This window comes from Prenolepis imparis, unplaced genomic scaffold, assembly GCF_030444845.1.
Source record: "Prenolepis imparis isolate NDT839.2.m4 unplaced genomic scaffold, iyPreImpa1.0 SCAF_1, whole genome shotgun sequence".
NCBI classification, from domain to species: Eukaryota; Metazoa; Arthropoda; class Insecta; order Hymenoptera; family Formicidae; genus Prenolepis; species Prenolepis imparis.
Window position 1 is genome coordinate 27,709,005 of NW_028141159.1, and position 13,368 is coordinate 27,722,372.

Consider the following 13,368-nt stretch of genomic DNA (forward strand, 5'->3'; position numbering starts at 1 on the left):
GCTAACCCAACCTTACCCGCTGCTAGCTGCGCATTTCCCCAAGTTTTATGTAAATTTTATTTTCATCTTTTTTTCAAAAAAATAGCTCTTTACCGACTTGCGGACAATCCTACTAATTAAGAATCTCCTAAATTTAATGAGATTCATTCAGTATTTTGGCTAAAATATGGAATAAACGAATCCGTAGTTCCCGGCCGGCCGCTGGAGGTCTCCACCATGTCGCCTGCCGACCCTTAAGACAGTCTTAAATATAAGAACCGACTATGAGGGTGCCTTCACATGCGGCGTAAGATGCGTACGCGTAACTTACGCCAAACTCATCAACCAATCACATCGTTTTAGTTATCATACGCAAATTCACCTAGTTATTTAACGTAATGCCGATACGCTAAATTCAATTTTTTGCGTAAGCCGCCAAAAGTCGCATAGGCAACCAGTTTATTTACGCATATTTTTCTCCTTATGGCCGGCAAGATAAAACATTGGTCACCCGAGGCCGTTAAACATTTAAGAAGAAGCATAATTTTCGTTCGTGCTGAATGTGTTTTGATGTGTGCTGAAAAAAATGAACCAAATTTGGGTAAGAACAAATTTTATATAAATAAAAATTATCAATTTAGATGTAATTCATCGCTTGCACAATATAACAAAGTAATTTTAAGGTTATCTCTGGTGAAAATTATTTTCAGAATCTCTCATAACAATTTTTTAGATTTTTTTTTTGAACATTTCTGAAAGATGTGCCAATTCATATAGAAAATCTTAAAATTTTCTGAGAAAGTTCGAATTTTTATACGAATTGACGCATCTTTCAAAAATGTTCAGAAAAAGGAATATAAAAATTGTTCTGAGAAATTCTGAAAATAATATTCACCAAGTAAATCTTAAAATTATTTCGTTATATCGTGCAAGCAATGAATTATGTCTAATTGTAAGTATTGAATGAATATTTTATGGCCCAGCGTGTGTGTCCAATAATTATTTTTTCATTTGCATGCTGGACGAGTTTGAGCAACCTGTTGTGTCTTATGTATCTTCACTTACATATTTCTTTTTTAATACAGCACAAATGTGGATACTGTGGATGGATTTTTAAATTTACCACAAACTTTGCTGAGCACGAGTGCTTCAAAGATTACATAGAAGGAGTAGACCATATCAATGTTGACGAAAACTATGTCGTGACAATAGGTATGATTACTATACATATCTTTTCAATGATTACTATACATATCTTTTCACTCATTTCACTCTATTAAATAAATTAAAAAATATAATTATATTTAACAGTTAAAAACAATTCAACGGTTGGCAAAAAAGAAAATTTAAACGAACTCTTAATCGAAGCAGTTAGAAGCAAACCTAGCTTATATGATCTTCGTGTACCTGCTTCAGAGAGGACACTGTTACGCAAAAAAGCATTATGGATAGAAGTGTCGAACATACTACAAGGTATATTTAATCATCTAGAAAAATCTTTTTCTTATTTTATTGCATATATAAATGAATTTTAAAATCAATTATTTATCAAGGTTTCCTCAGTCCAGAAGAGGCTAAGGCTAGATGGAAGTATTTACGAGACAATTATATAAAAGCTCGTAAGAAGGTTCGGGCGTATGTACCTAGCGGATCTAGCGCTAATGCCATTGAAAATAAATCTAAATTTCAATATTATGAGCTTATGGCATTTCTAAACGATTCATTGCAGACACGGCCGTAAGTTCTTACTCTTTAATATTCTTATATATATTATTTCTATTCTATCAGAAATTAAAGAGAGTTTGTCACATGTGTAATCCATTTATTATGATATTCTAGGACAGTGAGTTCGTTGACAGATGCTAATGCTAAAAATGATGAAGTAATTTCACTTGACACTGAAAACGAGCAATATGAAGGTAATATTACAGCTGGGCCTTTAACAACGCTTCAAATTTCGGATAACAATTCTCTACAGACATCCTGTTTCTTCACGAACATCTACACCTACAAGTATTTCTCCACGGACGTTCGATTCTATCGACATTCTTTCACAAGTCCCCAAACCTACGAAAGATTTTTCATGTATTATACTTATCTAATAAAGATTAAAATAATAAAAATTAGAATATTTTATTTTTAATTAGTTTATCAAAATTAATAATTGTTATTATTAGCACTTTTGAGTATTTAATCGCGGAACTATACGTGTGAAACCTGTTAAAATATTATTTTTATTTATTTATTTATATATTTTCTTATTTATTTATTATTATTTATTATTTACATACCTTTTATTTATATACGCTGCACCTCATTTACTTCACCGTACATACTTAACCGTATGATTACGCGCACATTTTACTAAGCACCAAGTACCTAATTCACATGGCGCGTATTTAACAATACGCCTAAATAATAACAACCAATCGAGAAAGAATCCATTTAGTATTTCTGTTCTATTGTACAACAGAAAGCCTGCTCTGTTATTGGTTAAGCTAGTTACGCTTTACGCGAAATTTAACGAAATACGCTCCATGTGAATAAGGTACTTTTAAATGGCGTAAGTTCTGGCATATTACTAGAATACGCAAGGTACGCAGCAGTACGCGCGTACGCATCTTACGCCGCATGTGAAGGCACCCTGAGGGTGCCGTCACATGGGGCGTAACTTGCGTAAGCGTAACCAGCGGATCGCCAATCACCGAGTTATTCCGATAGAGCCCTTCGTCGAGCTCTATCGGAATAACTCGGTGATTGGCGATCCGCTGGTTACGCTTACGCAAGTTACGCCCCATGTGACGGCACCCTGAATACCGGCCTAGGGGTACGTTCCGTTTCACGCATACGCGCGCATTTACCTATAGTACACGTTACATTTCCTATAGAAAATGCGCGCATATGTATGAAACGGAACGCACCTTAGGTTATATAGGACGCGTTCAGAATACACAACAGTTGAGCAACGTTACTAGATTAAGCTATATTATATCGCCATATAATATATAAAATCTAGTAACGTTGTTCAATTGTTGTGTGTTCTGAACGCACCCATAGAAGTCTGTGGGCGGTACTTTAGGTTTGTTCTTTATTGCTGAACTTTTTGCACTAGTGTACACTAGTGACACCAAAGCGTTCTTTATTACAGTGCAAGATAGCACTGGTCCGTTCTTTATTGCAGTGCAACGAAATTTAGTGCAACAGTTCACTATACTCGTTGCACTGGGTCTTGAGGAAGGACAAGCAGTGCAGGAACTGATAAGTTCAATAATGGTGACGAATTTAATTTTATAAATAGTAATAAAAGGTAAAGTTCTGCGCAAAATAGGGAAAATATTGGGAATAAATATTAAATATTAAAAATAGAAATTATTTAAAAATAAAAGCTAATTTTGTATATATAAATTTTTTGAAGAAATATAATTAAAAAATAAAGAAAAATTTTAAATTAATGTATTATATTGACTTTTTAGGAGGGGACAGAATTTCAAGTTCTTTACAAAGAGATTGATTTTAATTGTGATACTGTAAATTGTACTGTGGCAAATAAATCAATATTTATTAAATTACATGAAGATACAAATATGAATAACATTGAAAACAATATAGAAGAAAATATACAAGAAAATGAAAATCATAAAGAAAATACAGAAATATTTGCATGGACGGATGCTAGTACCAAATTATTTTTATGTTTATATAAAGAAAAAATTAATTTAGTTATAACAAGAAAAATTTTTTAAAAAAGTCTTATGGCATAAAATATCAGACATTAGATTTAGGCCCTGCGCACAATAGGAAAAATATTAGGAATAAATATTAAATATTAGGAATAAGAATTATTTTAAAATAATAAAATCAGAAAAACTAATATAAAAATACAAATTCGGGTATATAAAGGACTCTTAATAGTTTATTAGCCCTTAATAATCCTTTATACTCGAATTTGTATTTTTGTATCAGAGTTTTCTCGATTTTATTATTTTAAAATAATTCTTATTCCTAATATTTAATATTTGTTCCTAATATTTTCTCTATTGTGCGCAGGGCCTTAGATCTTCTTCATCTGAAGAATCTAACAATTCATTTATTATTACATGATGCGTATTGATCATTGCACTAAATGGCACTGAAACGTTCTTTATACTTGCTTACACCAGCTTGTCCCCGCTTGCACTAGTTCAGTTCAGTGCAGCAATAAAGAACAAATCTTTTGTATATCTAGTGACTTTAGCAATCTTTCATTCCGACGACCGACGAGAACAGACATGTTTAAATGCGCGTGTCATTTGTTTGGATTCTATTTTTTGACTGTGTACTGTGTAATTAGATCAAGAATAATTGGAAGTGTCAAGAAAACTGAAAAACAACTTTCGGTTAACGGCACATTAAATATCTTTATAAAAAAAGAGAAAAAAATTCGCACACCGCACTAACGTATTCCGAAAGCGAGCGGTACAGAACTGTGAAAGAATGTTTATAGTGACGAAAGAGATTGACAGTGAGAACATAAGTAAACTGTGTCGCACATGTTTGAGGGAAGACGGCGACAAAATGGTATGCTTGTTCGTAGGTCCGGCTGGTTCGTCACTCGCCGCTAAATTACGATCGCTTTCTTGCTTGGAGGTGAGATACATAACATTTTTTTTGTCTCCAAGTTGAGTACCTAACCTAACTTAACCTAACCTTAACCTAAAAATTTGTATGTATGTTTTTTTGGGGTACTCTCGTTAGGTCTGGCAAGGAGATGGTTTGCCGGAGAAGATGTGCGATCGTTGTGTCACCAGAGCAGAGTCGGCTCTTTTATACAGGGAGCAATGTCGTGCAGCAGATAGGGCCTTGCGACAAGCAGCGTTGAAGGTACTAATCATAATATATAAATGTACAAATTGTAATATATTGAATTATATATACAGAGTGTTTCAGAAATAGATGTTACACAAACTTCTATTTCTCACGTCAAAATAAAGAAAAAAATTTATATATACTCACAGTTAAAAATGAGTGGTTGCGAAGTTATAGAAAAACAAAGTTCATATTAACGTTATTATTTAATAATCATACATAAGCTTAATTCATAAGAAATGCTCAAAATGACCACCATTTGATTCAAGATAGTCAGACTTTTATCTATGGGAAAATTTAAAATGTTTAGTGTATAACGCTACCTAACAAAGAAATACTACACCAATGCATTATTAATGCTTGTGATATTATACAAAATCGTCCAGGAACCTTATAATGATTCGACAATCCTTATTCCATCATGTCAAGTACTTACTTATTATTTAATAATAATGTTAACACAAACTTTGTTTTATTATAACTTCGCAACCACTTATTTTTTACTATGAGTATATATATAAACTTTTTTCTTTATGTTGATGTAAGGAGCTTCCATTAGAAGTTTGTCTGCCTATTTCATAAACACTTTTATATAGATATATTTATATATATAATTACAATCAAATATATTTAAATAGGTATCTGGACTAACATCGTACACTACTGTTTCTGGCTGCAAACCGTATCAAAATCAACAAACTCAAGGATTTATACCTGTGCAAAATTCTCACAAGACATTAAAATGTATGGAATGCGATGTTGTGTTTACTAATTATCAAGAACTCTGCGCCCACAATCGACTACACTTGCCCTTTATACAAGATAACATACCTGTGCAGCACATGCACATTGTAGAATCTCAAAATTCATATCTTAATTTCACCCATGTCGGTACAAATTTTACCAATGATAGTAGTATAAATATGCAATTATCTCCATCAGTCAGATCAAATATGATGCATGCTATGTCGTTGAACGAAGAAAACTCGAGTCGCGCTGCTTGTGCCTTGCATTGTTCATTGTGCAATCATACTTTTACCAATAGGAGACAATTAATAAGTCATAATATAACGCATAGTACGGAGAGTGTCGATATATCGTGCGATAATGAAAATATAGAGATATGCGAAAATTCTAGTCACATTCCGCAAAATTTAAGTTACGAAAGATCCATTCATTCCGTTGATAATCCCATTCAGAATCTATCGTATCAAAGATCCACTGTGAATGATAATGATGGAATGCAAAATATAAACTTTTCAGAGAACATTGATCTAGATGGCGTTCAAGAGAATAGTTCGGAGCGTGTACAAAATGTAACAATACACTCTGAAAATAACGTTCAATCAATTACGGAAAACTTGAGATTTATAAAGGCCCCTGAAAAAGATAGGCAACTCGTAATCGAATATCACGGATGTTCAACTGATGATAATAGTTATAAACAATCCGACATGAAAAACACAGAAGATGTTCACACGAAGAAGCACCAGTGCGAACTATGTTTGAAACAATTTTCACAAAAATCTAAATTACTCGCTCATCAATTGTCTCACTCTGGCCAACAACCGTTTAAGTGTCTAAGCTGTGGCAAAGCTTACTCATCGAAGAGCAAACTCAATGCGCACATGAGATTACACACGAAAATCAATGTGCATCAATGTAAGGTATGCGATAAAATATTTCCATATCCGTCGTACTTAGAGGAGCACATAAAGATACATAATAAAGGTGACAACGATAGACCACAGAGCAAGGAATTTGAATGTAGCGTTTGTAATAAACGTTTTCAACTCTCGAAGAATTTGAAAGCTCACGAAAGACTTCATACTGGAAACGGTTTAGTACAATGTGAGATTTGTGATAAAAAATTTAGTCATAATTATAATCTAAAAATGCATCTACGAACGCACAAGACGTCGAAGGTGCACAAATGCGAATATTGCGACAAGCGTTTTGTACAGAAAGGTAATTTAGTGGAACATTTACGGATCCATACTAAAATAAAACCGTTTGTATGTAAATTATGCGGCAAGAGATTTGCGCAATCAAGTCATCTTAAAAGTCATGAAGCCTCGCATGGCGCGTTGCGACAGCATCAATGTCGATTATGCGGAAAGAGATTCAAATTAGCTAATCACTTGAAACGACATTTAAATTTACATACCGGTTCAAAGATGTATAAATGCAGTCAGTGTAACCAAATGTTTTCGCAGTCTTTTAGTCTAACAAGACATTTGAAAAGGCACAATGAATCACATATGTAATTTATTTAATAAATTGTAATTTATGCACAAAATTATGTTTTATACACACACATTCACTCACTCACACAGAGTATCCAATTTTATTTTGAACAGTGACATCTTGAAATGATAAAGTTTTAGAAAAAAAATATATTAGGTAAAAATTATAGAGTTTCGAGAAAGACATAATATCGTGACTTACCCTAGGGTGGCGTTTTTTCAAAATCATTTAGAGGTTAATCTAATTTTTTTATAATATCGATTCCTTGTAATATTGAGCATAAAGATAGGATGACCAAAAATGAAAATAATTTATGAGATAATTTATACTTTAATTAGATATAATTTTACATAAATTATGAATTATCTTGTAAAATATTCGATTCATTTTTCAATAATCTTATCTCAATACTTTTATATACAAAATAATGAGAGAAATTAATTGGCATAAAGAAAATACATAGTTGTTTTTAAGAAAAAATAAGTAGCTATTAGTTTCTACTTACATTTTTTCAGGATATTTGACTTTAAAATAAAATTCATCTATATATAATGTTCATAAAGAAATGTGTGAATGACTATTGCAAAGACACATTTTATAATTGCAAAAAAACTTTCTTTTGTCTATATTTATATAATTATAGATTTTTATTTTCTTAATTATTGTTTCTATGTTCTATCGGAGAATGAATAATAAGGAATCTAAGATCTGAAATCTTATACGCGTTTTTTTTTGGCGTAAATAAAATAATGCTAGAACAAAAAAGTATGTATTCTTTGTACTTGTTATAAAAATGTTTACCGTATAGTTTTAACAAAATTTTTAATTCTTGTAACTTTTTAAAGTTGTAATTAGAATATTTATGCCTTCTCGCAGTTGCTCTTCTGTGATTGTTAATGGTGGCGATATCCTAATAATTTGACCGTGTGCAGGTCTCGATAACAATCCAGCATCTCTCAGCTTCAAACAGATATCCCAACCATCAGCAAACTCTATAAACAAAAAGTTCATCAAATATGTATCATACATAACAAGATTCAATGTCTTTTATGTACAAGGTGTATAAAAAGTGTTGAAATCCCTTAATTTTACGAAAACTACACATTTTTGAAAAAATGTTGACACAATTGTAAAGTTATTTAATATTTATAGTTGTAGGATTTAGTTATTAAAAAGGTCTATTTATTGGATTTATCAGTTTGAATTTCATCACGTCGCCAAGATCAGGACAAGATTACCTTGAAATTTTTTTAATGGAATTACCCTACTATTTTTTTACATAAATTGATTCCTCATAATATTTGGCATAGAAAATAATAAGGATAGGATGGCCAAATAGTGAATAATTTACGAGATATTTTATACTTTAATTTGACATAGTTTTACATAAACTAAATATTTCCTAAAATATTAATTTTTCAATAATCTTATCTATGAATATTTTTATGCACTAAATAATTACAATTAGAGATTATCTTTTAAAGAAAGTTTTTTATAGTTAGAGATTACTTTTTAAATCCTACAATGTTTGTTTGAAACTTTTTTTCGAAAATACGTAATTTTTTGTAAAATAAAAGGGTTTCAGCACTTTTTTGTACACCCTATATAATACAAAAAAAGGAACGTGTTGTTTGACTTTATAATCTTATCATACTTTATCATACTTTTTCGTATAATGATATCGACAATGCGGAATAAAGTCACAAGATATGATTTGAAAACGTACGCATCAACAAGTATTTTATCTTTGTTCGTATCGCGCAACAAAGTTTTAATTTGTCGACGAGTTATCAATGATAACTTAATTGGTTTATGATACCTTTATTGATGACGAGGCCAGCCAAAAGACCACGTCCACGAAATTCCGTCGCGATGTCCTTTGGCAGTTTATTCAGTTCTTTTTTTAAAATATTCCCAAGTCGTTTTGCGTTCTCCGCTAAATTCTCTTCTTCCAAGATTTTAACCGCCTCCAGGGCAACCTTATTTCCAAGTGGACTACCACCAAAAGTACTTCCATGCGAACCCGTCTCCAGGCAGAGCATTATCTGAATAGACAATTAATGTAGATTTTAAAAGATCTTTGTCGAAACGAGTGATTAGCATCGAATATAGTAGCATACTTTAGAGTTTCTATGCGTTATCGTATTTGCATAAAAGAAACCCGCATTAATCCTATATGAAATTAAATTTTGTTAAAATCAACTGATTTTCTCATATGTTATAATTTATGACCTACTGAGCAAAAAATATAATAACTCAAAGCTAAATAATTACTGATTCTGCCTCCCCTCAACTGGTTAAAATTTACAGTGTCCGAATTTTTCGTATTTAACTGGTAAACAAGTGTCCATTATTTAATTTTGAGCATATTACATTTTTTGTTCAGCTGGTTATAAGCTATAACATATGAAAAAACCAGCTGATTTTAAAGAGATCCAATTATTCATATAAGATTAGTGCGAGGTTCTTTCAACAATTCAAGATGCGTAAATGAAATTATAATTATTAAAATGTTTTATGTTGTGTCTAAAATTACATGTATATTAAATAAGAAATAAACTGTGGAGTAATTTTAACAGCTGCAATAAAGTTTCTTCTCGTTTTACCTCATTATCTGCCAGAAAGCCGGAGACTGGGTACATGCCACCAGAAAGTGCTTTCCCCAAAATAAGAATATCCGGTCTACAACCTTCGTAATCGACTGCCAAACGCGTACCAGTTCTGCAGAGGCCAGTTTGCACCTCATCGGCAATCCATAAAACATTGTATTTTGTACATAGTTCTCTTACACGTTTTAAATAACCATCCTGAACAGAATAGAAAGCAAAAAGAAAAAAAATATTAACATATTTGCAAAAAAGTAATGATATTACTCCCCTTCTAGATTTTTAATAGTTAGACAAAATACTCGAGAAGCAATGTTTTTATTAGCAAAGAAGCAAGATACTTCAAATACACTACTAAAAAAAAAAATAGGGAACACTTCCCATCCTAAAAATTATGCTATTTTCAAACCGCCGGAACTCGGCAAAAAATCCTCGTAGATTAAAAATTAAAAAAGCATTTTAAAACTTGAACTGTCAATTTTAATGCGCTGTCGGTAATTTTACAAAATTTTTTTCTTTTCCTTTTTCTGAAAAATACAACTTTAGTTATAAAATTGTGTAACTCGGTCAAAAAAAATTTTTTTATCGAGATTTAGAGTGTTAAAAATATGTAATTTTAAGGAACAAAACAGTGTGTTCTTTTTTAAAGCATAGAACGGAAAGATTAAACAATTTCTAAAAACCACCAATTCCGCGCCAAAGTTGAAACTTCAAGCTTCAAAATGCGTTTTAAATTTTTAATGTACGATGATTTTTCGCCGAATTCCAGCGGTTTGAAAATAGCATGATTTTTAGGATAGGAAAAGTATTCTTTTTTTTTTTTTTTTTTTTTTTAGTAGTGTATAATCACGAGACATTCTTCAACATTCTAATCATATATCAATGACAAAACTGAATAATGGCTTGTCACGCAATATTCACAATATCTTTGCGTCAACTTACAGTCGGCACCACTACACCGGCTTCTCCCTGAATAGGTTCTACCATGAACGCACAGATATTAGGATCCTCTTGGAATTTTTGCTCCAAAGCGACCGGATCGTTGTATGGTACTTTCTCGAAAAGGGGTACGTAAGGACCGAAATCAGTGTAGCAATTTGAATCCGTCGAGGCGGACAGAGCCGCCAATGAACGGCCCCAAAAATTTCCGTTAGCGAACACGACGGTAGCTTTGTTACTCGGTACCTTCTTTACTCTATAACCCCAGCGTCTGGCCAATTTTATAGCTGTATCGCCACCTTCGACACCTGTTATAAACGATAAAACAAATAATCGAGTTTTTATAATTTTTTACAATATCTCTAAATTAATTTTATCTAATAAATCAATATTAAATATTAGAAAAACTACATTTTTGGTAACTTTTTTTCTTCTTACGAATAAAAAATATTAGAAAATTTATATAATAAAGAAACTTATTTTAAAAATCTACATCTACAAATTTTCTTATATTTTATTTGAAATTTTAAATGAAAATACTCGGAAGATCAGGAAATTTTTTACAAGATTTCAGTAGACCTCTGTATTAACTTAAAAAAAAAAAATTGTTAAAACAAATCTGCACCTGTGTTCATAGGTAAAAACCGATCCCATCCGAGAAGTTTCGTCAGATATTCTCCTAATTCTCCATGAGGTTCCGAGTAGAAGGCTCTTGACGTATGCGCCAGCTTTCCAGCTTGTTCTCTCATGACCTTCACCAGTCGTGGATGACAGTGGCCCTGATTGACGGTCGAAAATCCCGCCAAAAAATCAAGGTAACGCTTTCCATCGATGTCCCACAAATAGACTCCTTCTCCACGAGACAGGACAACCGGTAGCTGTTTGAAGTGTATACCGCCATACTTGTTGTCGCGATCGATCACTTGCTGGGTACTCAAGAATCTCCTCTTATCCGATTCTCTTATGATATTGAGGAACTTCTGCCTTGTGGATTGCATGGTTATATTTGTTTTCACCCTGTTTATATAATCGATAAATACATATATATATATATATATATATATATATATATATATATATTTATTTACTTCAACTTACAGTCAAGAAGTGGGACTTGGTTTACAATATTGCCTTAACCTCACGCATACCTCTCACTCTCTTTCATCCATTCAAACCTATTTCTATCTATACCAACTACTCTACTTATACTACTTTACTTATTCTTTCATATCCACTTAGTTTATAATACTTTTACTTATTCTCTTTTATTTACATACGTTCGATAAATACATATATTAATGTACGAATCTTATTAGCTATCCATTATTTTAGATTATTATTTTTATAAAGATCAAAATAATTCTTTGAGAAGAATACTATAATTCATCAATAAAATCGAAATAAATAAAATCGAAATGTGATGACAATTTAGAAATAATTTGTACAATTACATTTAAAAAAAACAATTGTTATTAATTCTTAGTAAAAGAAAATATTGCACACACACACACGCACGCACGCACATATATATTTACCTTGTGATTAACATAGTATTTTTACATAAAAAAGAGAAAAAATATTACTAATATAATATTAGTACATACACAGAAAAATACCGTCTTTTTTAACACGAATAGGAATGTTTAAAATGCCGAGATAAATATTATAGTCTGAAAGCAATTCTGTCAATCTTGCTTTTATATCAAGTTGGTAGAAGATACGGTAAAAGATATGATTGTTTATTTACTGGTATTGTACATATGAGCATTGCAACAGGTATTTTTTTAGATTTAAAATAAATACCGTCACAAACAAAATCTGATAAAGCCATACAAACCATATCTGATAAAGAATATAATATTGACAATAAGAGGAATAAAGGCGTCAGAGTGCCAAAGTAAATGAGTAAATGAGTAAACGATAAACAATAATTTGAGATAGCTTCTACATATGTGGAGAAAATAAAATAATTCAATTTAAAAAAAATTTTTTTTGTAAATACAATTTCTAGTTATCTTTGTTTATTGTCAAAAGGTTGATAGAGTGATTATATATGTGAAAAAAAAATTAAATTTGAGATGAAATTTTGGAAATATAATATACTTAAAAAATTTTGGATTATATGTTTTATATATTTTATTAATTTGGATTCTCATTGAATAATATAAATGTATTTTTTACTGGCTTCTACATTAAGAATACGTGAAGAAAACAAAATTATTCAATTTGAATTAAACTCTTTTGTTAATACAATTTATAAGAATCTTTTTTATCATTGTTAGAAAGTTTTGATATAGTGATCATATAATATATGTAAAATAAAATTAAATTTGAGATCAAGTCTTGAAAATATAAGACTTTAAATAATTTTGGATTATATATTTTATTAATTTGGATTCGTTAAATAATATATAAATGTATTTTTTATATACAGAGTGTCCCGGGAGGAAAGGTCATTACTCTAGGAGGTGATAGTATTGGTCATTTTAAGCAAAAAAGTTCATATAAACGAGTGTCCTATTCCGAACGATTTCCGAGATTAATTTAAATTTAGTGCGCAATATTATTACGCCTGAAGTCAGTTGATTGTTGATTGTGATATTGGCTTGCAAAATTCACTGCCAGTACTGGAAATCTATAGTTCACGTTACGTATACTATAGATTTCCAGTACTGGCAATGAATTTTAAAACACAACTGTCGTAGAAGTGTTATTAAAAATTGGTGTTGGCGGTAGAATTTTTGAAAATTTA

General features: G+C 31.2%; 3 protein-coding genes across 5 annotated transcripts; 2 read left to right on the plus strand and 1 right to left on the minus strand.

Moving 5' to 3' along the window:
* Positions 1-253: 253 nt before the first annotated feature.
* On the plus strand, positions 254-2,122 carry LOC145939137 (uncharacterized). The gene is made up of 5 exons (XM_083043333.1): positions 254-580; positions 1,065-1,191; positions 1,291-1,452; positions 1,533-1,716; positions 1,819-2,122. The coding sequence occupies exons 1-5, from the start codon at positions 566-568 to the stop codon at positions 2,120-2,122; spliced, it is 792 nt and encodes a 263-aa protein (XP_082899459.1). The 5' UTR covers positions 254-565.
* A 2,168-nt stretch (positions 2,123-4,290) lies between these two features.
* On the plus strand, positions 4,291-7,123 carry LOC145938049 (uncharacterized). The gene is made up of 3 exons (XM_083041380.1): positions 4,291-4,605; positions 4,714-4,839; positions 5,463-7,123. Exons 1-3 carry the CDS (start codon positions 4,453-4,455, stop codon positions 7,089-7,091), a joined length of 1,908 nt encoding a protein of 635 aa, XP_082897506.1. The 5' UTR covers positions 4,291-4,452; the 3' UTR covers positions 7,092-7,123.
* Positions 7,124-7,821: 698 nt separating this feature from the next.
* On the minus strand, positions 7,822-12,344 carry LOC145938055 (ornithine aminotransferase, mitochondrial). Of its 3 annotated transcripts, none has more exons than XM_083041402.1 (6): positions 12,221-12,344; positions 11,242-11,633; positions 10,620-10,924; positions 9,678-9,878; positions 8,891-9,116; positions 7,822-8,063 (listed from the first exon to the last, which is right to left on the minus strand). In XM_083041402.1, the coding sequence occupies exons 2-6, from the start codon at positions 11,612-11,614 to the stop codon at positions 7,894-7,896; spliced, it is 1,275 nt and encodes a 424-aa protein (XP_082897528.1). In that variant the 5' UTR covers positions 11,615-11,633; positions 12,221-12,344; the 3' UTR covers positions 7,822-7,893. The 3 variants fall into 3 exon arrangements, with proteins under 3 accessions (XP_082897528.1, XP_082897519.1, XP_082897538.1); XM_083041393.1 differs by having other exon boundaries at positions 12,152-12,295; XM_083041412.1 differs by having other exon boundaries at positions 11,242-11,600; positions 12,152-12,285.
* Between the last annotated feature and the right edge of the window lie 1,024 nt (positions 12,345-13,368).